The sequence below is a fragment of the Manis javanica genome, chromosome 8 (genome assembly GCF_040802235.1).
Source record: "Manis javanica isolate MJ-LG chromosome 8, MJ_LKY, whole genome shotgun sequence".
Classification (NCBI taxonomy): domain Eukaryota; kingdom Metazoa; phylum Chordata; class Mammalia; order Pholidota; family Manidae; genus Manis; species Manis javanica.
In genome coordinates, this window is record NC_133163.1 from 39,715,171 (window position 1) to 39,741,496 (window position 26,326).

At 35.8% G+C, this 26,326-nt stretch overlaps 1 protein-coding gene across 2 annotated transcripts in view; it reads left to right on the top strand.

Annotated features, from left to right (window-relative positions):
* Positions 1–19,041, top strand: part of C8H14orf39 (chromosome 8 C14orf39 homolog) — a 70,049-nt gene extending 51,008 nt beyond the window's left edge. For both annotated transcript variants that reach the window (XM_073212255.1, XM_073212256.1), the window contains exons 15-18: positions 7,276–7,451; positions 9,115–9,253; positions 10,439–10,496; positions 18,045–19,041. In XM_073212255.1, coding sequence (XP_073068356.1) covers positions 7,276–7,451; positions 9,115–9,253; positions 10,439–10,496; positions 18,045–18,244 — 573 coding nt within the window. In that variant the 3' untranslated portion in view covers positions 18,245–19,041. The remainder of the gene's footprint in view (positions 1–7,275; positions 7,452–9,114; positions 9,254–10,438; positions 10,497–18,044) is intronic.
* Positions 19,042–26,326: the final 7,285 nt, after the last annotated feature.

Sequence of the window (26,326 nt, forward strand, 5' to 3'; positions counted from 1 at the left end):
CCAGGTTACTTTTTTTACCATCTAAGAGTCTATCTTAACTCATTTAGTATGCTGTTCCAAACATAATCTTAAGGTTCTTTTCTATTTTTCCTCCTTTTTCTTCCTCTTTCATTCTTTATGTATTAGGTATCAAATTCTGTACTTTTTGTCTATCTCTTGATTGACATTGGGGATAGTCTATTTAATTTTGCATTTGCCTCACAATCAGTTTCTCCACCCTCCCTACTGTGGATTTACTCCCTCTGGTGACAGCTATCCAACCCTAGGAACACTTCCATCTATAGCAGTCCCTCCAAAATAGACTGCAGAGATGGTTTGTGGGAGGGAAACTCTCTCAGTTTTTGCTTATCTGGAAATTGTTTAATCCCTCCTTCAAATTTAAATGATAATCTTGCCGGATAAAGTAATCTTGGTTCCAGGCCCTTCTGCTTCATGGCATTCAATACACCATACCACTCCCTTCTGGCCTGTAAAGTTTCTGCTGAGAAGTCTGATGTTAGCCTGATGGGCTTTCCTTTGTATGTGATCTGATTTCTGCCTCTGGCTGCTTTTAACAGTCTGTCCTTATCCTTTACCTTTGCCATTTTAATTACTATGTGTCTTGCTGTTGTCTTCCTTGGGTCTTCCTTGTTTATATCTGGGCTCACTAGTCTGCTCCATGGTCTATTGTTCTGTTCTTGTGCCAGTACCAAATTGTCTTGATTACTGTGGCTTTGTAGTCGTGCTTGAAGTTGGGGAGCATAATCCCCAGCTTTATTCTTCCTTCTCAGGATTTCTTTGTATATTTGGGGTCTTTTGTGGTTACATATGAATTTTAGAACTATTTGTTCCAGTTCATTGAAGAATGCTGTTTATATTTTGATAGGGATTGCATTGAATCTGTAGATTGCTTTAGGCAGGATGGCTCTTTTGGCAATATTAATTCTTCCTATTCATGAGCATGGTATGTGTTTCCATTTATTGGTATCTTCTTCAATTTCTCTCATGAGTGTCTTGCAGTTTTCAGAGCATAGGTCTTTCACTTCCTTGGTTAGGTTTATTCCTAGGTATTTTATTCTTTTTGATCCAATTGTGAATGGAATTGTCTCCTGATTTCTCTTTCTGCTAGTTCATCGTTAGTGTATAGGAATGCCACAGATTTCTGTGTATTAATTTTGTATCCTGCAACCTTTGCTGAATTCAGATTTTAGATCTAATAATTTTTGAGTGGATTCTTTAGTGGTTTATTTACAATATCTTGTCATCTGCAAACACAGACAGTTTAACTTCTTGTTTACCAATCTTGTTTACCAATCTTGTTGTTACCAATCTTGTTTACCAAGCCTTTTATTTCTTTGTTTTCTCTGCTTGCTGTGGCTAGGACCTCCAGAACTATGTTGAATAAAAGTGGAGAGAGTAGGCATCCTTGTCTTGTTCCTGATCTTAAAGGAAAGGCTTTCAGCTTCTCCCGGTTAAGTATGATGTTGACTGTGGGTTTGTTATATATGGCCTTTATTATGTTGAGGTACTTGCTCTCTATACCCATTTTGTTGAGAGTTTTTATCATGAATGGATGTTGAATTTTGTTGAATGTTTTTTCAGCATCTGTGGAGATGATTATGTGGTTTTTGTCCTTGTTTTTGTTAATGCGGTTGATGATGTTGATAGATGTTTGAATATTTTACCATCCTTGCATCCCTGAAGTAAATCCTACTTGACCATGATGAATGATGTTTTGATGTATTTTTGAATTTGGTTTGTTAATATTTTGTTGAGTATTTTTGCATCTATGTTCATCCAGGATATTGGTCTATAATTTTCTTTTTTGTGGTGCCTTTGTTTGGTTTTGGTATTAGAGTGATGCAGCCTCATAGAATGAGTTTAGAAGTATTCCCTCTTCTAGATTTTGAAAAACTCTAAGGAGGGTGGGTATTAGGTCTTCACTAATTGTTTGATAAAATTCAGTGATGAAACCATCTACTTCAGGCATTTCATTCTTAGGTAGTTCTTTGATTACCAATTCAATTTTGTTGCTGGTAGTTGGTCTGTTCAGATTTTCTATTTCTTCCTTGGTCAGCCTTGGAAGGTTGTATTTTTCTAGAAAGTTGTCCATTTCTTCTAGGTTATCCAGTTTGTTAGCATATAATTTTTCATAGTATTCTCTAATAATTCTCTGTATTTCTGTCATATCTGTAATGATTTTTCCTTTATCATTTCTGATTCTGTTTATGAAGACTCTCTTTTTTTCTTGGTAAGTCTGACTAAGGGTTTATCTATTTTGTTTATTTTCTCAAAGAACCAGCTCCTGCTTTCATTGATTCTTTGTATGGTTTTATTCTTCTCAATTTTATTTATTTCTGCTCTAATCTTTATTCTGTCCCTCTTTCTACTGACTTTGAGCCTCATTTGTTCTTCTTTTTCTAGTTTTGTTAATTCTGACTTTAGACTGTTCATATGGGATTGTTCTTTTTTCCTGAGGTAGGCCTATATTGCAATATACATCCCTCTCAGCACGGTCTTCACTTCATCCCAGAGATTTTGTGGTGTTGAATTACTGTTGTCATTTGTCTCCATATATTGCTTGATCTCTGTTTTTATTTGGTCATTGATCCATTTGTTATTTTGGAGCATACTGTTAAGCCTCCATGTGTTTGTAGGATTTTTCTTTTTCTTTGCATAATTTATTTCTAGTTTCATACCTTTGTGGTCTGAGAAACTGGTTGGTACAATTTTGATCTTTTTGAATTCCCTGAGGCTCTTTTTGTGGCCTAGGATATGATCTATTGTTGAAAATGTTTCATGTGTGCTTGAGAAGAATGTGTATTCTGCTGCTTTTGGGTGTAGCTTTCTGTAGATGTCTGTTAGGTCCATTGGTTCTAATATGTTTTTGAGTGCCTCTGTCTCCTTACTTATTTTCTGTCTGGTTGATCTGTCCTTTGGAGTTAGTGGAGTGTTGAAGTCTCCTAGAATGAATGCATTGCATGCTTTTTCCCCTTTTAATTCTGTTAGTATTTGTTTCACATATGTAGAATCTGCCATGTTGGGTGCATAAATATTTATAATGGTTATATTGTCTTGTTGGACTCACCCCTTTATCATTATGTAATGTCCTTCTTTGTCTCTTGTGACTTTCTTTGTTTTGAAGTCTTTTTTTGTCCAATACTAGCATTGCAACCCCTGCTTTTTTTCTTCCTTTTATTTTCATGAAATATCTGTTTTTATCCCTTCACTTTTAGAGTGTGTATGTCTTTGGGTTTGAAGTGAATCTCTTGCAGGCAGCATATAGATGGGTCCTGTTTTTTTATCCATTCGGTAACTCTGTGTCTTGATTGGTGCATTCAATCCATTTACATTTAGGGTGATTATTGATAAATGTGTACTTATTGCCATTGGCTTTAGATTTGTGGCTACCAAAGGTTAAAGGGTGGCTTCTTTATTATCTGACAGTCTGACAACTCACTTAGTACATTGTATCAAACACAATCTAAAGGTTTTCTTTTTTCTACCTTTTTCTTTCTCCTCCATTCTTTGTATATTTGGTATAATATTCTGTACCCTTTGTGTATCTCTTGACTGACTTTGTGAGTAACTGATTTAATTTTGCATTTGCTTAGTAATTAATTGGTCTACTTCCTTTACTGTGGTTTTAGTTTATCTGGTGACAGCTATTTAGCTTTAGGAACACTTCCATCTATAGCAGTCCTTGTAAAATACATTGTAGAGATGGTTTGTGGGAGAGTAAAATCCTCTCAACTGTTGCTTATCTGGAAATTGTTTAATCCCCCCTTCAAATTTAAATGTTAATCTTGTTGGGTAGAGTATTCTTGGTTAGAGGTCCTTCTGTTTAATTATGTTAAATATATCAAGCCACTCCCTTCTGGCCTGTATGGTTTCTGATGAGAAGTCTGATGATAGTTTGATGGGCTTTCCTTTGTATGTGATCTTTTCTCTATCACTCTGGCTGCTTTTAATAGTCTGCCCTTATCCTAGATCTTTACCATTTTAATTATTATATGACTTGGTGTTGTCCTCCTTGGGTCCCTTGTGTTTGGAGATCTGTGCACTTTCATGGCTTGAGAGACTGTTTTCTTTACCAGATTGGGGAAGTTTTCAGCAATTATTTCCTCAAAGACATTTTCAGTTCCTTTTTTTCTCTTCTTCTTCCGGTAACCCCTATTATGGGAATATTGTTCTGTTTTGATTGGGCACACAATTCTCTCCATATTATTTCATTTGTAGAGACCCTTTTTTTTTTTCTGTGCCTCAGCTTCTTCATATTCCTGTTTTCTAATTTCTGTTTCATTTACTTTCTCCTCTACTTCTTCTAATCTGCTTTTAAATTCCTCCATTGTATGTTTCATTTTGGACACTGTATTTTTCAAAATTTCTGTCTATTTCTTGAAGTCCTCCCTGAGGTCTTGAATATTTTTCTATAGCTCCATGAGTATGTTTATGATTTTTATTTTGAAATCTTTATCGGGAAGAATGGTGATTTCAGTTTCACTTGGCCCTCTTTCTGGTATTTGGGATTTTGGTGTATATGAGGTTCTTTTGATGTTTCATATTTGTAATGAATCATATGGAATTATAACTTTGTGTAGGCATCACTGTCTAGTGCCCAGAAGCTCTACTTTCTGGAGCTGCTTAGCACCTGCATCAATGTTGGAGGTCACTGGTGAGCGGCGCTGGTGCCTGCCAGTAGGAAAGAGCTGTTTCCTGCCTGCCAGTAGGAAAGAGCTGTTTCCTGCTTCCCAGCTGCAGTGCCTGCCTCCACTGCTGGGCCAGTGGGCTGAGCATGCAGGCAGGAGCCTCTGTGCTATGCCCCTGTAGCTGCTATAGGTGGGGCCGCCCTCTGGCTGGCCTGGCACAATGGCGGGGGCAGCAGGTTTGCAAGCCAGTGCCAGCTGGGTGTTAGGAGTGGCAGGCTGCATATTGCACTGGGGGGGCCTCAGGGCTGCATTGCCAAACAGGGGGAAGGAGCACCTGATGCTACTGAAAGTTCCCAATCTGCTGGGCTGATTGTGCCCAGATGATTTTGTCCATCTGTCCTTTCTCCTGAGCAGCAAGCTCTGTGCTATCCTTGCCCCTTTAGCATCCCTCTCAGTGTTGGAAGTCTCTCAGAGTGCCCACCTTCCTTTTGTCCCAGAGCAGCTGGTTGTGGGTATCTGTTCTTCATAAGCAGCTGGAATCTCAGTTTCTCCAAGTGTTATGCCTCTCTTTGCTTTCCAACCCCACTGATTTCCAGAGCACCACATAATGTAGGTTTATTTTCCCAGAACACATCTCCAGGGCTGGGTGTTCAGCAGTCCTAGGCCTCCACCACCTCCCCATTCCATTTCTTTTCCTCCCACTGGTGAGCTGGGCTTGGGGGAGGGCCTAGGTTCCACCAGATCATGGCTTTGCTACTTTACCCTTTTCCATGAGGTCTTCTCTTTTCCCCAGATGTAGGCAGTCTGTTGCAGCCTTCTTTCCTGTTGTTCTTTCAGGATTAGTCGTATTTGTTATATTTTCATATTATATGTGGTTTGGGGAGGAGGTTTCTGTCTCACTGCTCACACTGTTACCTTTAAGCCTCTGCTCTCCTAGGGTTAGGAGCTCTCTGCACTTCCATGACCTGAGTGTGTATTTCCTTCCCTGGTTTGGGAAAGTTTTCAACAATTATTTCCTCAAAGAGACTTTATATCTCTTTGTCTATATCTTCTTCTTCTGGTACCCCATTATGTGAATATTGTTCTGTTTGGATTGGTCATGCAGCTCTCTTACTATTCTTTCATTTCTAGAGATCCTTTTCTCTTTGTTTTTTGGCTTGATTATTTTCTTGCTCCCTAAGTTCTTCAACCTGTGAAAGTCTAAATTCCTCCATTGTTTTTTTCATTTCAGATACTGTATTCTTTAGCTCTGAGTGACTCTTTGGTGGTCATCTACTTTTTGTTGAGTTCCTCCCTGAGATCTTGAATATTTTTCTTTAGATCCATAAAGCAGGTTTATAACTTTTACTTTGAAGTATTTATCTGAAAATTTGGTGATTTCAGTTTTACTCAGCCCTCTTTCTGGTGTTTTGTCTTGTAGTTTTGTTTGGACCAAATTCCTCTACCTCTTCATTTATTTTTTTGTTTGTTTAGTGTTTCCTATGGAATAACAGCTTTATGTAGGAGGCACCCTCTAGTGCCCAGAAGCTTAATTTCCTGTGTGGGAGCCCCTGTTGTTGGCTTGCAGTGAGCAGGGCACCTTTCTGTCTGGCTTGTAGTGATCTGATTTCAGGTGATCTTGGTGGGCTGTGTGCACTGTCAGCTGATTGCATGAGCAGGAAAAATACTTGGGGCTGCACTGCTGAAGTTGCTGTGCACAGAGTTGCCCTCTGCCAAGCCTTCAGCAATGATGGGAGCTCCCACAGTACTTCCCCAGCTGGGCCAAAACAAGGCCAAGAAAGCTGGAATGGTCTCCCTCTGCCTTCCTAGCTGCAATGCCTGCTCCCACTGCCGGGTCAAGTGAGCCACACACGCAGGGAGGAGCCTTCCTCTGCCCAGCCTGCAGCAATGGTAGAGGTTGCAGGCAAGCGGAACCTGTGCTTGCCAGGAGGAAGATGCTCCTGGGGCTGGCTCCCATAGGCAGCTCCCTAGCTGCTCCTGTGTAGAGCACATTGTGTAACCCTTGCCCATCTGGCACCCCTCTTGCTGCTGGAAGTGTTTCAAACTTGTTTTACATTTGTTCCAGGGGTCTGGTAGATAATTCCTGCTCTCCACAAGCAGTTGGAATTTCCACCTCTCTGAGTGCTCTACCTCTCTTTATCCAGCCCCACTAATCACCAGAGCACCATGTAATGTGGGTTCATGTTCCCAGAGCAGATCTCCAGGGCCAGGTGTCCAGAAGTACTGGGCTCCTACTCCCTCCCCACTCTGTTCCTCTTCCTTCCACCTGTGGCTGGGCTGTGGGGAGGGCTTGGGTCCCACCAGATTGTGGCTTTGACACTTTACCCTTTTCTGTGAGGTCTTCTCTACTTCCCCAGTTGTAGGTAGTCAGCTCTATAGTCTTCAGGTCATTGTCATTTTTAGTTGTATTTGCTGTATTTTTGTATTCAATGTGATTTTGGGAGGACGCTTAAGCCTTGCCTTCTTAAACTGCCATATTTTTCCCAGAATCTGGAAGTCCAATTATTCTTATTCTACTTATTTTGTCTATATAATGATAACATCATAGATTGATATGGTTTTTTCCACCTCAAACATTTTTACATATGTGAGTTTATTAATGCAATAACATTCATTTCTATAATTTTCTGTTACTTTGAATTTGCAGGTTGTATATGCAGAACAATTGGGGAAGCCAATAGATAATAATAAGGAAGTAGAAGAGCGAGCTGAGAATTTTCCACAAACTCCTGAAGTTCCTTTATTTTTAAGAACTCCTGAAGCTGTGAAAACACCTGAATCTTTGGAGAAATTAGTGTTCCCTAAAACTCCCTCATTTGAAATGTAAGATTTTAATTAATAATTATAAATAATCTATATATTGAGTTATCTAAATAATTGATAAGAAAAGGAAAATGCATAGTACCTGTAACTTTAAAAAGCTTTTATTATAGAATATTTCAAATATACAAAGGAGAGAGTACAATAAACCTCTATGTACCTATCATGCCTTTGAACAATTATTAACATTTTGCCATTCTGGTTTCATAGATCTTCTTCCCCATTTTTCCTGCAACATTTAGCTGAAGATGGCATAGATCTTGAATAATTATCCAATGCTATAGTATACAGAATTTATGATTTTCCAAAAGATAAAAAATATGTGGAAAATTTTTAAATGTCAAGCCAAAAAGCTATCATGTGTGGTATTGGACATCATTGAACAATGTCCCAGCATTCATTTTTCCTTATGCTATAGTGTCTAAAGCAAGAATTGGTCATTCTGTTAAGTACCCTTGGTAGGCACAAATAGCTCTAACATGATTACGTAGCTTCGGAAACCACAGGTTTGTACTTTGCAGCTAATAAAATTGTGCTGCATTTAACCTTTTTGCTTAGTTCAATCTCTTCCTTAACACTGAACCCTGAGATCCCTGTAAAACATAATTTAAAACACATTTCACTTCATAGGGAATCTTTCACCTGTGCTCTACTTCTGTATTTTAAATTGCTAGTAAGAGTATTACATACAAATGTCATGGTGTTGACTCAAACACAGCATGTTAAAATGGAACTCATCATCAAATCTGAGAACTGTAAAAGGATAAGGTGATCATACGCTAAAACCTCTACAGATGAGAATACTGATCTGTAAAGTTAAGTGACTCATTAATAGTCATGAAGATAGATATGGAAGTATCTTCATATTTCTATTATGTTTAACAAACATTTAATAGCATGAACGATGACTAAGCATTTTATAAACATCGCTTATTTAGTATTTACAACAACTTAATGAGATCCAAGTACATTATCCTTATTTTATAGATGTGGAAGCAGAATCACAGGTAATACAACTCATCAGTGATAGAGTTGAGTTTCAAACAAGTAGTTCTGCCTTCAGAATCCATACTTTTAAGCACTGTTATGTACTGTTTCTAATTGTTTTTCTCACATCATTTATAGTTTAACTATCTTATGCCACAATCTGTAGTGGCTGGCTTCTCATTAATCACATTCTTATGCTTGGCTTTCAAGATATTTGAGACAGTATAACACCAGGGTTAAGAACTTAGACTTTGAGTTGATTACATTCAAATCCTAACTCTGACACATTTTTTTTTTAGCAAATCATTTAACCTCTCTGCTTTAAAATCCTCTTCTGTAAAGTGGTAGTGATAATAATAGTACCTATTTCATAGGGTTATTTGAGGAATAAGTAAATTAGTAATGATGGGAATACCTAGAATGGAGCCTGATAGAATATTCTCAGTAGTAATTCATTATTATTATTCCATAATTGATTATTTTACTTTATTTAACATTATTCTCCAACCAAAGCCATCTTTTTCTCTATATATTTGTAGGTTTGTCACTTCAATAATAGTTTCTCCCTTTCCTTACTCTGCTTTTACCTTTATGCCATTGCTTATGGTGCTTACCAGTCTGCAAAATAAACTAATATATTTTTTATGTTTTTTTATGATTTCTTATTTCTCTGTAACAGAAATAGAAATATAATGCCTGAAGGCCAAACACAAAAGGAATCCCCTGCGTTGTCTTTTGTCATGAGTTATGCTTCTAGATCACCTGGATTGAATTTATTTGATTCTTCTGTATTTGATACAGAAACCTCATCAGATCAGGTAATATAAGAGACCCAAGCTTTATTTCTAAAAATTTGTAGACTGGAACCTCAAATAATTAAAAATTTTTGGTACCAAACTGCCTTGGGCAGAGTGCAAAGCAGAGGCAATTTTTTAAAAAGATTCTGAGTATTGATAGTTTAGCAATGCTTCCCCATTATCTTTCTGTTTTCAACCTCAGGAACCCCTAACTGACATCTATTTATAAAAAAAGAATCTCAAGAATGGATGAAATAAATTATAGTTATAAGCAGTTTAAAAATAAATTCAGCTTTTTAGTTCATGTGTCTAATAATATATCATGAAAACTCTAAGCATAGGGTCACAGTGGCTAAACTAACATCATTTTGAATAGTCTTTAAGACAAAGATTATTGCTAGGAATAAAATTATTGCTAGATATAAAATTTTACAAAGTCCAGTTAGTAAATAGATAATTCACTAAAAAAGAAATTCAATCAACTTATAAAACCTCTGGGAAAAACAACTTTCCTTATTAATTGTCAAATAAATGTGAATTTGTGCATAACAGTATTTATCCGAGTGAGATTTATATTAGAAAAAGAGATAGAAACAACCTAATGTCCAGAATATGATTGAAACTGTATATGTCCATATGGAAGAATACTAAAATATCATAAATAGAATCAGGCTTTGGAAAAATAGTGACATGAAGAAATACTCATAATGCAATATTAAGAGAAAAAAGAGGACAGAAAATTATGTCATAATTCCATTTTTTAAGTCTGTCTTACAGAGAAAGTAAACTCTTGTGGCAGCAAAACTGATCTGAACTGACATGAAACTGTCATACTCTCTGCTTCTTTTATAGATAGGAAAACAATACCAAGACCTGATTTGTACAAAGTCTTCAGAATAAAGCAAAAGTTAATTAGAATTATAGGGTACATTAATATTCCAAAGTAGAAACTATCCTTAGTACAATACATGTTGGTTATTAATATTTTATCTATTTCCAAAATCAAATCAATAAGCCTTATTTTAATATAAATAAATGGTAGGTTTTAAAGATAGATTTCCTTTTAAGTACAATAGTGTACTATATAGAATGTTGTCATTTTATCTAATTATGCTTATTAGAACTAGGTTTTATATTCAACTATAAATGCTATATAAATTGTTCTACTAATTTCATAAGTAATATTTAGTGGAAATTATTTTTCAGTTTAATGAACATTATTCTGCAAGAAATTTAAATCCTGTGTCCTCACAACAGGAAATTGGTAAGTGATTTGAAGTTTGCTGCATATAAAAATACATATTAACTTTCCCCATTTGTATTTAGTTTAACTGATTTTCTTAGGCACTCAATTTATTCTTTAAAAATCACTGTTACCTCTGCATCACTCACTAATTATTATTAATTTTTAGTATTTCAGCTTCTCTCACTACTCTACCACAACTTGCCTTCTCCAATATTACTAATGACTTAACCAATTATCAAACATTATGGGTATTTTGTATTTGTTGTCATATTCAGTCTCTTTGATATAGTTGACTCTTCCCATTTTCTTTCTGGAGTTTTTGGATTTCCTCCTATCTCTCTGGTGCTTACTTTTTATTGGATCCTTTTTCTTCTTTTATCCCTCGAATTATTCATTCATTCAACATAGTATGTATGTGTGTACATTATTATATTTTATATCAGGTACCACTTTGGCTCTGGTGATACAATAGTGGACAAAAATGCAGAGTTCTCATAGGCTTTATGTTCTAGTGAGACAAAAAAGACAAATGGTTGTATGTCAGATAGTGCATAACAGCAGTTGATATGGGTTTGAACTGGCATTCAGACTCAAAGGTTACAATTTTTAATCTAATATTAGATTCACTTAGCTTTATAGAAAGACACAGGAAAGGATATAACAGCATGTATAGTATTATTAACTCATTGAGAGGCCCACCAGCTACTCAAAAAATAAGCTTTTTTAGCCACCTCATCCACATGGGACATCTAAGGCTGCTATGTACAAAAGGCATGGTGTGTGTAGGTCACTTTGACACACAAAAGCTGCAGCCTTAGTTTCCCGTGTCTGTTAATACTATTATAATCATGAGGCCCAAGGGCTATATACCAACTCACAGCTCATCTAAGTCCATTGCAGCCCCATAAAATAAGCTAGGCAGATGCAACATTCTACATTTGTCTTAATTCTGTATTTTCTAAGAAAACAATGCTGTAAGAAGTCAGACTCCAAAGTCATCCTTGGAGGTGTGTTAATTCTTTATTCACTGGAAGTGATAAGTATGAAGAAAGGTAAGGCAGAGTAAGGGGAATTGGGAGAACTTGGACTGGGAAGGTGTTGCTGTGTTGCTAGGGAAGGCATCACTAAAAGGTAGCAGTTGAGCAGAGACCTGAAGGAGGTATGTGTATGAGCTACTGGGCTGATTGGTCTAGGCAGAGGGTACAAAGGCCTTGAAATGGGAGCATGCTCAGCATGTTCTTGAACAGCAGGTAAATTGGTATGATTGAAATCATATAAGGAAGGTGAAGCTGGTAGAAAATTAAATCAGAGAGGTTGGAAGGAGAGCAAACCATATGGGGCCCTTAGATCATAAATGATCTTGGGGTTTTTTTTGTTGTTGTTGTTGTTTTGGTTTTCTTCTGAGATGGGAAGCTATTGAAGAGTTTTGAGCAAAGGAATGAAGTAATATGACAGATTTTAAAAGAATTACATGGCTGCTATATTCCAGCAGTCTGTATGGAAACAAGGGTGAGATCAGAGAGATTGATTAGGAAGCTATTAAAATAACACAGGTAAGGACGATGGCAAGAATGGTGGCAGTGGTAAGAAGAGGTCAGATTTTGGTCATTAAGTTTTCTGAAGGTAGGGTTGTAAGGATTTGCTTATGGACTAGAGTTGAAGAGAAAGAGAAAGAAATAAGGATGTCAAGATTTTGACATGACTGACTGAATGTAAGAATGGAATTGCCATTTATTGATAGGAGCTGCTGGAAGTGTTATTGAAAAGCCTCTAATAGATATCTAAGTGAAAGTAAAGTAGGAAATTGTATATATGAATTTGGAATTCGGTGGAATAGAGACATATATATAAGAATTGTCATAAATAGTGTTTAATGCCATAGACCAGAATGAAACTACCAATTGTAGACATTCATTAAATGCCTACCGTCTAAAATATTAAATCTATTTACATTCTTTCTTTTGACACTCATTCATTAGACACTCATTCACTTCAGCACTTTCAAATATTATAATATTTTGGTGAAAACAAAATTTGTGTTTTTCCATCCCTGACTTCTTAATTCTAGAACCTTTTTTTTTTTAGTATTTTCCCCATTTTATTTGAGATATTGTTTACATACATCACTGTATAAATTTAAGGTGTACAACATAATGGCTTGACTTCCATATATTGTGAAATAATTACTGCAGTAAGTTTAATTAGAATCCATCTCATTTAGATTCAATAAAAAGGAAAAGCAAAAAAGAAAACATTTTTTCTTTGGATTTACTCTTTTAACAACCTTCCTATATACGATACACAATATTAATTATAGTCATCATGTTATTCATTACATCCCTAGTACTTATTTATCTTCTAACTGGATGTTTATACTGTTTGACTACCTTCCTTCAGTTCCCCTTGCCCCTGGCTCCTGCCCCTGGTAACCACAAATCTGATCTTTTAGATTCCATATATAAGTGAGATGATATAAGTATTTCTCTTTCTCTGACTTACTTTACTTAGCATAATGTCTTCAAGTCCTTCATGTTGTCACAAATGCCGGGATTTCCTTGTTTGTTTATTTTTTCATGACTGAATAATATTCCATTGTATATATACCACAACTTCTTTATTCACCCATCCATTGTTGAACATTTAGGTTGTTTCTATGTCTTGGCTGCTGTAAATAATGCTGCTATGGACATGGTAGTGCAAACACTTTTTTAAGTTAGTGTTTTCATTTCCTTTGGATATATTCTAAGAAGTGTAATCGCCAGATCATATGTAGTTCCATTGTTAATTAATTAATAATTAATACTATTTTTCATAGTGACTGTACCCCTGACAATCCCACTGACAGTGCAGAAAGGTTCCCTTTTCTGCACATCCTCACCTGCATTTGTTATCTCTTGTCTTTTTGATGATGGCCATTCTAACAGGTGTAAAGTGATATCTCACTGTGGTTTTTGCATGTCACTAAGTACTAGTGATGTTGAGCATCTTCATGTAGCTGTTGGTCATATGTATATGTTCTTTGGAAAAGTTTCTATTTGGACTGTTTGTCCCGTTTAAAAATTGGATTATTATTATTATTATTTGCTATAGAGTTGTATGAGTTCTTTGTGTATTTTGAATATCAATCCCTTATCCAACACATGGTTTGCAAATAATTTTTTCCATTCCATAGGTTGTCTTTTCACTTTACTCACTGTTTCTTTTGTTGTATGAAAGCTTTTTAGTTTGATGTAGTTCCATTTGTTTATTTTTTATTTTGCTGGTTGTGCTTTAGTTGTCATATCCAAAAAATGGTTGCCAAGACCCATGTCAAGGAACTTTGTTATTGTGTTTTATTCCAGGAATTTTATGACTTCAGATCTGAAATTTAAGTTTTTAATCCATTTTGAGTTAATTTTTATAAGTTGTGTGAGATACAGGAGCCCAGTTTCATTCTTTTACATGTGAATATCCAATTTTTCCAGCATGATCTATTAAAGAGGCTCTCTTTTCTCCATTGAATATTTTTGGCTCCCTTATCAAATACTGCTTGGCTGTATGCTTGGATTTATTTCTGGGCTCTTGATTCTGTTCTGTTGATCTGTGTGCCTGTTTTTATGCCAATATCATACTGTTTTGGTTACTATAGTTTTATAGTATAGCTTGAAATGAAGTGTGATGCCTTCTACTTTGTTCTTTTTCAGGATTGCTTTGGCTTTTGGGGATTTTTTGTGGTTCCATATAAATTTTAAGAGTGTTTTTTCTACTTCTTAAAAAATGCCATTGGAATCTTGATAGGGATTACATTGAATCTGTAGATGACTTTTGGTAATATTGATATTTTAATACTGTTAATTCTTCCAATCCATGAACCTTTGTGTCTTGATTTCTTCCATCAATGTTTTACAGTTTTCAGAGTAGAGATCTTTTATCTCAGTTAATTTTTTCCTAAGTATTTTATTGTTTTGGGGGTTACTGTAAATAAGATCATTTTTAAAATTTCTTTTTCAAAGGTAATTTGTTGCTAATGTATAGAAATGCTTATTTTTGTGTGTTAATTGTGTATCTTGCAACTTTACTGAATTTGTTGATTAGATTGAACAGTTTTTTGGTGGAGTCTTTAGGATTTTCTATATATTAAATCATGTCCTCTGCAAAAAAATAGTTTTATTTCTTCCTTTCAAATTTTGGTGTCATTTATTTCCCTTTTTTTTGCTCTTACAAGGACTTTCAGTATGGTGTTGAATAGGAGTGGAGAGAGTAGGTACCCTTTCTTGTTTTGATCTTAGAGAAAAAGCTTTCATCCTTTCAACACTGAATATGATGCTAGCTTTGGGCTTGTCATATATTGCCTTTGTTATGTTGAGATATGTTCCTTCTATGCCTAATTTGTTAAGAGTTTTTATCATGAATGGATGTTAAATTTCATTGAATGCTTTTTCTACATCTATTGAGATCATACAATTCCTTTCTTTCATTCTATTAATGTGGTGTATCACATCGATTGGTTTGCATATATTTAACCATCTTTGCATCTCAGCTATAAATCTCACTTGATCATAGTTTGTTAGTGCTTTATTGAGAATTGTTGCAACTATATTTATTAGAGATACTGGTTTGTAGTTTTCTTTTCTTTTCTGGTAGTGTCCTTTTCTGGCTTTGGTATCAAGGGAATGGATAATTGCCTTGTAAAATGAGTTTTGGAGTGTTCTCTTTGGTTATTTGAGCACAGAAATGCAGAAATGGAGGTAAGGATTGGTAGGACTTGCCAAGTGCCTAAGTTGATAAGTAATATAAATGCGAGCCACTAAGAGAAAGGGTGAGTTGTAAACGATTCCAAAGGTTCAAGGTTGATGATCTGGGAATATACCATTAACAAAAAAATTAAAAAGTAAAATAATGTTGATAGGGAGTAAGGAGAATGACTGGCTAAATTGTCAGCTTCTCTCTCTGAGATCTGAAGTCAGGGATGACATTTTATAATACATTATCCACACTTATGATGCCTTATGTGCAACAATTGCTGAATGCACTTTGTTTGACTAGAACTAAATAAATTAAAATTGAAACACCCTTCTCTCCCATGTCCCTATCCAACGTCCTAGCACCAACATACCTTTTAAGCCTTTTCCCTTATAAGAATAATCTGTGCTTTGGCCAGACTGAAGAACTCATTAAATCCCATATATGCCCATAGTCTCATACTCACTTTTTTCTTCCTGAAATCTCAAAGCATTAATTCTTCTATACATGTTTGCTAAAATTCACCAGTGAAGCCATCTGGTAGGACCTTGTTTCTAATTGTCCAATTCATATATCTTAATCTAAGACATCTGTTGCCATTAAAAACTCAGTATGTCCAAATCTAACTTGTTCTCTTTCTGATGGACCTAATGTTATCTCAGTTATTGTAGTTGCCAAGACTCAGAACATCAGTGATAATTTTACTTTCTCTCTGTGCCTGTCAATACATTCAACCAATCATCAACTTTAATCAGTTTTCTCTGAAATGGTTATCTCCTTTTATTTTCTATTTTCATTGACATATTTATATTCAAGCTTTATTACCATTCACTTGGACTATTGCAGTAAACATCATAACTGTTCTTTTCATCCTTCAGCTTGCCTATAGATCACAGCCCAGTTAATCTTTCTTATGCACAATGTTGGCCATCTCACTGCCCTAATAATTAACTTCAGTGCTTCCCATGGAATATCAAATTATGCTCCTGCTTTTCTAATCTAGCACCAACATACATTTTAAGCCATTTCTCTTAAAGAATAATCTATGCTTTGGCCAGACTGAATAACTCATTAAATCCCATATATGTCCATATTCTCTTACTCACTTTTTTCTTTCTGAAATCCTCAACTTCCATCTCTTCCTAACCATCTTTTCAAAACCAGTTTCTCTTCCATAAAACCTATTATTTACCCCTTAAACTTTCCATTCCAAGAAGATCTCTCCCTAGCTTTTCTGAATGTCTTTTTAAAAAACTTTTTTACATTCTGACATTTATCATTCTTTTTGAGTATATATAAAATCTCTACTAATCACAGGTTCTTTAAGGACAGGGACTCTGTTTTATCTCCTTTGAATTCTCCATAGCACCTAGACTACAGCTTTGCACAGTAGTCTATTATTTTGTTTATGGGAGTTTTATGAAGATTTCATATGAACTTTTTTCTGAAATTAAAAAAACATTTATTCAAAGGGAGATTCAAGATTTTAGTTCTTTCTGGATCTATAGCTATATGATAGCTATTTTTCTTTGTTTAAGTCTTATGGATATGTTCTGAAATCAATGGAAAAATAAAATGAGGGAGAGGAAGAACTCAGGTATCTGGTAATCAATCAGTTCATTCATCTGTTCATACATCCACCTACCCACCCAGCCTACAGCTGGTTGGCTTAGGGTAATATTTATTTAGGGTAAAATTACTGAGATATTTTAAAGTATATGAAATTTTAAAGTGGAACAAAGTAAATTGTGTATGTACAAATTGAATTGGCTTTCTATGGAGAAAACATAGTTGCTTTAAAAGATTTATTTCAAGTAAGTCTTTGGATTACTGTACATTTTAAGTTGTTTATTTAAAATTATTGTTAAGATGTTGAAAATATATATTTATATTTATTGTTTTAAATAATATAATGAATGAAAAACAGTATTTTTCTGTAAATGCAGTTCTGGGAGTCATCAACCAAATAATTTTTTATGAAAACGTGATTTCATAAATCCTTTTTAAAACTATAGAAAGAACCCTTTTCAATCTTCTGTCAATTTCCTTGAACAATGCCATGAACAGTATATTGCAGTCCTTAATACATAATAGTAGAGTAAGTTTGACTTAGGCAGTTTCTCTCAGATCCAGCATTTCTTTCTCTATTCCTTTCACTATGATTTTAGGTAAGGCCAAGCTTCGATCATCTCTTTCCTGTTATCCCCACTTCTAGACACTCTTCTGTTTCAGCCTTTGTACACATTCTCTTCAGGGAATATAAAAGACTATATATTCAGGATATATAAATATATAGAACTCTATAAAAGAATATGGAATAGAATATATATATTTAAGTATACATAAAAGAATATAAACCAGTCCATATCCTGTCATATCTCTGCTTGAAAACTTATAGTGGCTTCCTCTTACCTACCAAATAAAGTTCAGATTTTATAGTTGGACATTCAACAACCTTTTCAAGCCCATCTTCTTTAATTCCCTTTTAATAACTGAATTATTTCTCAGTGCTCCTAATAACCTGAATTAATTTCTGTTACCCTTACACTTCCTGTGCATACCTGTTTCTGTGCCGCTGTGTTATGTCCTTTTGAGATGTTTTAACCCTCTTTCTACCTTATATACTAGTTCTTTTTAACTTAGGTTTAAGTTTTGAATCTGTTTAACCTTCCATAATACAAAGAACAATGCTTGTAGGTAAGAGGAATATACAGTTCAGCATCTGCTTAATAGATAAGTGATTCAATGTTACCCTATTTATTCTGTGCAGTGTACTGTAATTTAATAGGTTATGCAAATTATGTAACATGAATAACATGATATTATAATATTTATCTTCCTCAGGAAACTTATTTGGGAAACCAGAAGGAGAAGATGCCTTTACATTTTCTTTTCCATCTGACTCTTCAGCTCATACATTTGAAGCTGGGAAAGATGATTTTAGCTTTCCATTTTCATTTGAACAGGAGCAAAACTCCGCACCTTTTTCTGCAAAAGGTTTTTCATCTTCCTCACGAAATACAACACAATTTACTTTTTTTTGAACTAGTTTCTTGAATTGCTTTACTAGTCTGTAATTATCTAGGGCATAAATTTACATTATTTAAAATAAGAAGACTACTTTCTTTTGTTGATTAAAGCAATAATGGGTTACCATAGTTATATTATTTGATTATATTTGTTTAAATATGGAATGAAATTAAGCCTATGTCATCGAATTTTGTTTTTATTTACATCATTAGCTATCATTTGTCTTGTTTTTGATTTTCCAAGCCAAATTCAGGCAGAACTTTTATTAGTCTTAACAGAATTTGATGCTGTTACCATTAATCTTTATTGTAAATGCTAAGCCTGCTTCTCCCCAGAACTTCATTTAATTCTGGTAGTATTTTAGTTGCTTTGATAAGAATAAGAACTCCTTCAGGCCATCAGACTTTTAGCAATAACTGTAAAGAGTTAGTGCTGAGCTGTACTTGGTAATTTAGCTATAAACAAATTACTGTTTTACTATGATTCCCTGTTGCAGTATAAAGAGTGGTACTCCAATAGTAATCTCAAATAATTTATGTTATTGATAGTAAATAAAATGTTATTTTCTCCTAATACAACAAATAGTAAAATAATAATTTTATTCTAGTACCTTTAATCGAAGGAAATTTTGAAAAGCTAGAGTAAATTTCTGAAAATTGGGTTGTTATATAAGTGATGATACTAATAATATATTTTTTGCTTATAAATATTTTTGAAGAACATTTACAATTTTGTTTTCTGTCTTCAACAAAAATATTTGCCTTTTTTATATGTACTATTTTCTTATCAATTACTAATATAACTTAAACAGAGGTACTTTAAATTTGATGAAATTATATAAACATATTACTCAATGTCTTTGTATTTTGTGCTTTCTTAATTAGTTGTATTGAGTTATCAAGTAATAAAGAGACTGACTCCAAATTTTGCTATGTGACTGCTGACAGATTTTTTAAGCCTCACTCTCTTTTCTTCCCCTCTGCCCCACATCTGGTCAAGCTCATAAGAAAACCGAGGTCTTCCCTCCTTGGATACCAGTGGGAAGTTCAAACCATATACAGGAACTCTTGCCTTGGCCCCACCCATAACCAACATCAAATCTAGTCAGCCTCCTTTCTGGGCTCTCTCAAACTATTTTTTTTGTTTGTTATCATTAATCTACAATTACATGAAGAACATTATATTTACTAGGCTCTCCCCTACCCCAAGTCCCCCCCACAACCCCATTACAGTCACTGTCCATCAGCGTAGTAAGATGTTGTAGAATCACTACTTATCTTCTCTGCGTTGCAAAGCCCTCCCCTTTCCCCCACCCCCCACATTATACATGCTAATCATAATACCCCATTTCTTCTTCCCTGCCCTTATCCCTCCCTACCCTCCCATTCTCCCCAGTCTCTTTCCCTTTGGTAACTGTTAGTCCATTCTTGGGTTCTGTGATTCTACTGCTGTTTTGTTCCTTCAGTTTTTCTTTTGTTCTTATACTCCACAGATGAGTGAAATCATTTGGTATTTCTCTTTCTCCGCTTGCTTTATTTCACTGACCATAATACCCTCTAGCTCCATCCATATTGTTGCAAATTGTAGGATTTGTTTTCTTCTTATGCCTGAATAATATTTCATTGTGTATATGTACCACATCTTCTTTATCCATTCATCTACTGATGGACACTTAGGTTGCTTCCATTTCTTGGCTATTGTAAATAGTGCTGCGATAAACATAGGGGTGCATCTGTCTTTTTCAAACTGGAGTGCTGCATCCTTAGGGTAAATTTCTAGAAGTGGAATTCAAATGGGTCAAATGGTAAGTCTATTTTGAGCATTTTGAGGAACTTCCATATTGCTTTCCACAATGGTTGAACTAATTTACATTCCCACCAGCAGTGTAGGAGGGTTCCCCTTTCTCCACATCCTCGCCAATATTTGTTGTTGTTTGTCTTTTGGATGGTAGCCATCCTTACTGGTGTGAGGTGATATTTCATCATGGTTTTAATTTGCATTTCTCTGATAACTAACGATGTAGAGCATCTTTTCATGTGTCTGTTGGCCATCTGAATTTCTTCTTTGGAGAACTGTCTGTTCAGCTCTGCCCATTTTTTAATTGGATTATTTGCTTTTTGTTGGCTGAGGTACGTCAGCTCTTTATATATTTTGATGTCAAGCCTTTATAGAATCTGTCATTTACGAATATATTCTCACATACTGTAGGGTACTTTTTGTTCTATTGATGGTGTCCTTTGCTGTACAGAAGCTTTTCAGCTTGATATAGTCCCACTTGTTCATTTTTGCTTTTGTTTTCCTTGCCTGGGGAGATATTCATGAAGAAGTCACTCATGTTTATGTCCAAGAGATTTTTGCCTATGTTTTTTTCTGAGAGTATCATGGTTTCATGACTTACATTCAGGTCTTTGATCCATTTTGAATTTACATTTGTATATGGAGTTAGACAGTGATTCAGTTTCATTCCCTTACATGTAGCTGTCAAGTTTTGCCAGCACCATCTGTTGAAGAGACTGTCATTTCCCCATTGTATGTCCATGGCTCCTTTATCGAATATTAGTTGACCATATATGTTTGGGTTAATGTCTGGAGTCTCTAATCTGTTCCACTGGTATGTGGCTCTGTTCTTGTGCCGGTACCAAATTGTCTTGATTACTATGGCTTTGTAGTAGAGCTTGAAGTTGGGGAATGAGATTCCCACCACTTTATTCTTCTTTCTCAAGATTGCTTTGGCTATTCGGGGTCTTTGGTGTTTCCATATGAATTTTTGAACTATTTGTTCTAGTTCATTGAATAATGTTGTTGGTAATTTGATAGGGATTGCATCGAATCTGTATATTGCTTTGGGCAGGATGGCCATTTTGACAATATTAATTCTTCCTAGCCAAGAGCATGGGATGAGTTTCCATTTGTTAGTGTCCTCTTTAATTTCTCTTAAGAGTGTCTTATAGTTTTCAGGGTATAGGTCGTTCACTTCTTTGGTTAGGTTTATTTCTAAGTATTTTATTCTTGTTGATGCAATTGTGAATGGAATTGTTTTCCTGATTTCTCTTTCTATTGGCTCATTGTTAGTATATAGGAAAGCCACAGATTTCTGTGTGTTAATTTTGTATCCTGCAACTTTACTGTATTCCGATATCAGTTCTAGTAGTTTTGGAGTGTAGTCTTTAGGGACTTTTTAGTACAATATTATGTCATCTGCAAATAGTGACTTCATCTTTACCAATCTGGATTCCATGTATTTCTTTGTTTTGTCTGATTGCCGTGGCTAGGACCTCCAGTACTATGTTGAATAACAGTGGGGAGAGTGGACATCCCTGTCTTGCTCCTGATCTCACAGGAAAAGCTTTCAGCTTCTCGCTGTTCAGTATGATGTTGGCTGTGGGTTTATCATATATGGCCTTTATTATGCTGAGGTACTTGCCCTCTATACCCATTTTGCTGAGAGTTTTTATCATGAATGGATGTTGAATTTTGTTGAATGCTTTTTCAGCATCTATGGAGACGATCATGTGGTTTTTGGCTTTCTTTTTTGTTTATGTGGTTGATGATGATGATGGATTTCCGAATGTTGTACCATCCTTGCATCCCTGGGATGAATCCCACTTGGTCATGGTATATGATCCTTTTGATATATTTTTGAATTCAGTTTGCTAATATTTTATTGAGTATTTTTGTATGTACGTTCATCAGGGATATTGGTCTGTAATTTTCTTTTTTGGTGGGGTCTTTGCCTGGTTTTGGTATTAGGGTGATGTTGGCTTCATAGAATGAGTTTGGGAGTATCCCCTCCTCTTCTATTTTTTGGAAAATTTCAAAGAGAATGGGTATTATATCTTTTCTGTATGTCTGATATAATTCTGAGGTAAATCCATCTGGCTCGGGTGTTTTTTTCTTGGGTAGTTTTTTGATTACTGCTTCAGTTGCTTTGCTGGTAATTGGTTTGTTTAGATTTTGTGTTTTTCCTCGGTCAGTCTTGGAAGGTTGTATTTTTCTAGGAAGTTGTCCATTCTAGGTTTTCCAGCTTCTTAGCATATAGGTTTTCATAGTAGTCTCTAATAATTCTTTGTAATTCTGTTGGGTCCGTCGTGATGTTTCCTTTCTCGTTTCTGATTCTGTTGATGTGTGTTGATTCTCTTTTTCTCTTAATAAGTCTGGCTAGAGGCTTATCTATTTTGTTTATTTTCTCAAAGAACCAGCTCTTGGTTTCATTTTTTCTATTGATTTATTCTTCTCAATTTTGTTTATTTCTTCTCTGATCTTTATTATGTCCCTCCTTCTGCTGACTTTAGGCCTCATTTGTTCTTCTTTTTCCTGTTTTGATAATTGTGATGTTAGACTGTTCATTTGGGTTTGTTCTTCCTTCTTTAAATATGCCTGGATTGCTATATACTTTCCTCTTAAGACTGCTTTCACTGCATCCCACAGAAGTTGGGGCTTTGTGTTGTTGTTGTCATTTATTTCCATATATTGCTGGATTTCCATTTTAATTTTGTTGTTGATCCATTGACTATTTAGAAGCATGTTGTGAAGCCTACATGTGTTTGTGAACCTTTTTGCTTTCTTTGTACAATTTATTTCCAGTTTTATACCTTTGTGGTCTGAAAAGTTGGTTGGTAGGATTTCAATGTTTTTGAATTTACTGAGGCTCTTTTTGTGGCCTAGTATGTGGTCTATTCTGGAGAATGTTCCATGTGTACTTGAGAAGAATGTGAATCCTGTTGCTTTTGGTTGTAGAGTCCTATAGATGTCTATTAGGTCCATGTGTTCTAGTGTGTGGTTCAGTGCCTCTGTAACCTTACTTATTTTCTGTCTGGTGCATCTGTTCTTTGGAGTGAATGGTGTGTTGAAGTCTCCTAAAATGAATGCATTTCAGTCTATATCCTCCTTTAGTTCTGTTAGTATTTATTTCACATATGCTGGTGCTCCTGTGTTGGGTGCATGTATATTTATAATGGTTATATCCTCTTGTTGGACTGAGCCCTTTATCATTATGTAATGTCCTTCTTTATCTCTTGTTACTTTCTTTGTTTTGAAGTCTATTTTGTCTGATACTAGTACTGCAACACCTGCTTTTTTCTTCCTATTGTTTGCATGAAATACCTTTTTCCATCCCTTGACTTTTAGTCTGTGCATGTCTTTAGGTTTGAGGTGAGTCTCTTGTAAGCAGCATATAGATGGGTCTTGTTTTTTATCCATTCTGTGACTCTGTGTCTTTTGATTGGTGCATTCAGTCCATTTACATTTCGGGTGATTATCGATAGGTATGTACTTAATGCCATTTCAGGCTTTAGATTCATGGTTACCAAAGGTTCCAGATAACTTTCCTTACTATCTAAGAGTCTAACTTAACTCACTTAGTATGCTGTTACAAACACAATCTAAGGGTTCTTTTCTATTTCTCCTCCTTTTTCTTCCTCCTTCATTCTTTATATATTAGGTATCAAATTCTGTACTTTTTGTCTATCCCTTGATTGACTTTGGGGATAGTCTATTTAATTTTGCATTTGCCTCACAATCAGCTGCTCTACCCTCCCTACTGTGGTTTTACTCCCTCTGGTGACAGCTATCCAACCCTAGGAACACTTCCATCTATAGCAGTCCCTCCAAAATAGACTGCAGAGATGGTTTGTGGGAGGGAAACTCTCTCAGTTTTTGCTTATCTGGAAATTGTTTAATCCCTCCTTCAAATTTAAATGATAATCTTGCCGGATAAAGTAATCTTGGTTCCAGGCCCTTCTGCTTCATGGCATTCAATACACCATACCACTCCCTTCTGGCCTGTAAAGTTTCTGCTGAGAAGTCTGATGTTAGCCTGATGGGCTTTCCTTTGTATGTGATCTTATTTCTGCCTCTGGCTGCTTTTAACAGTCTGTCCTTATCCTTTACCTTTGCCATTTTAATTACTATGTGTCTTGCTGTTGTCTTCCTTGGGTCCCTTGTGTTGGGGGAGCTGTGGATCTCCATGGCCTGACAGACTATGTCCTTCCCACGATTGGGGAAATTTTTAGCAACTACCTCCTCAAAGACACTTTCTATCCCTTTCTCTCTCTCTTCTTCTTCTGGTATCCCTATAATGCGAATATTGTTCCGCCTGGATTGGTCACACAGTTCTCTCAATATTCTTTCACTTTTGGAGATCCTTTTTTCTCTCTGTGCCTCAGCTTCTTTGTATTCCTCTTCTCTAGTTTCTATTTCATTTATTGTCTCCACCATGTCCAACCTGCTTTTAATACCCTCCATCGTGTTCTTTAACGATTGTATCTCTAACCTGAATTCATTCCTGAGTTCTTGGATGTCTTTCTGTACCTCCATTAGGAGGTTGATGATTTTTATTTTGAACTCCCTTTCAAGAAGAGTCATGAGGTCCATATCATTTAAATCTTTCTCAGGAGTTGTATTAACAATTTTACTCTGGAGGTTCCTTTGGCATTTCATGTTTGTATATGGTGCTGTCTTGTGTCTAGAAGCTCTATTCTGGAGCTGCTAAGCCCCTGAAGCAATGTCGGGGGTTGCAGGGGAGCAGTACTGGTGCCTGGGGGGAGGAGAGAGCTGTTCCCCGCCTCCTGGCTGCTGTGCCTGTCTCCACTGCCTGAGCCAGTGGGCGGGTCACACAGGTATAAGTTTTTGTCCCAGTGCAGCCAGATATGGATCCCTGCTTTCCACAAGCAGCCAGAATCTCAGTCTCCCCAGGAACTCTGCCTGTATTAACTTTCCAACCCAGTAGTCATGCGAGTCTCATGAATGCACCATGAAATGTAGGTTTGTGCTCCCAGAGCAGATCTCCAGAGCTAGGTATTCAGCAGTCCCAAGCCTTCCACTCCCTCCCTGCTCTGTTTGTCTTTCTCTCTCCAGTGAGCTGGGGTGGGGGATGGGCTCGGGTCCCGCAGAGCCACAGCTCTGGTACGTTACCCCATTCGCTCTTTTCTCCAAGTGTGTGCAGTCTGATGCCTTCTTCTTTCCTGTTGCTCTCTCAGGATTATTTGCTCCAATTAAATTTTCTAATTGTATCCAGTTTTAGGAGGACGCCTCTGTCTCTCCTCTCATGCCGCGGTCTTTAATCACGACAGATCTCTCAAACTATTTTCAGACCATTTTCAGCTTGGGAAGACTTGCCTGCAAGATAATTATGCAAGTAATAAACCTTTTCAGATCCTATTGGATTGTGTGCGGTTTTATCAGTCTCAATATCTTGCTGCTTTAGGTTGTCCACAGCATACCGCGACTGTATTAATGTGAGCCTTCCCAAAGACTTTTTAGAAGGCAGAGGATGGTATAACTAATGACAGAAAGAATTTAAGGAAACTTTGGACTGTGTTTTAAAAATACAACCTCCAACAACTGGTTGAAAGATGAAATTTCAGTTAAAAATCTGGAGTTTTTCTTTTTATAACAAGTATTTATTTTATTGACCCTATAACTGAGTTAATTGGTAGTTTGTTGTAGTAAAGACATTGACTATACATGAGAAAGGAGGAAAATGTTGTAATTGGCTTATTTGTTACTTACTAAGAGTTTCAAAACTGGTTTTAGTTTTGAGAGACCCAGTGACTCTATGGTTTATTTTTACTTTAGATAGAGAAACGCCAAGCACACCAATATGTTGGATTCGTCATGTATCAATAAAAGAGGCAAAGTAAGTATTTTAAAGTATTTACAATGTACGTGGCATTTTGAGGGCATATAAAAGAGAAAAAGGTCTGATAATCAAGGAACTTACAATTTAGTTGAGACAAAATTTATGAAACAACAAAAACACATTGCAGTAACATAGTTTATAGTCAAATTATAGAGTTTATATGCTAATCACGGGGAGGGCTGTGCAACACAGAGCGGTGAAGTAGTAATTTTACAGCATCTTACTACGCTGATGGACAGTGACTGTGAAGGGGTATGTGGGGGGAACTTGGTGAAGGTGGGAGCCTAGTAAACATAATGTTCTTCATGTAATTGTAGATTAATGATACCAAAATAAAAAAATTATAGAGTTTATAACTTGGTCTCTGGTAGAGAAGAGATTGAGTGCTTTAAGAATTAGAAAAAAGAAAGATCATCATGGACTGGAAAGCCAGGGAATAATTCACTGAAGTAGTAGG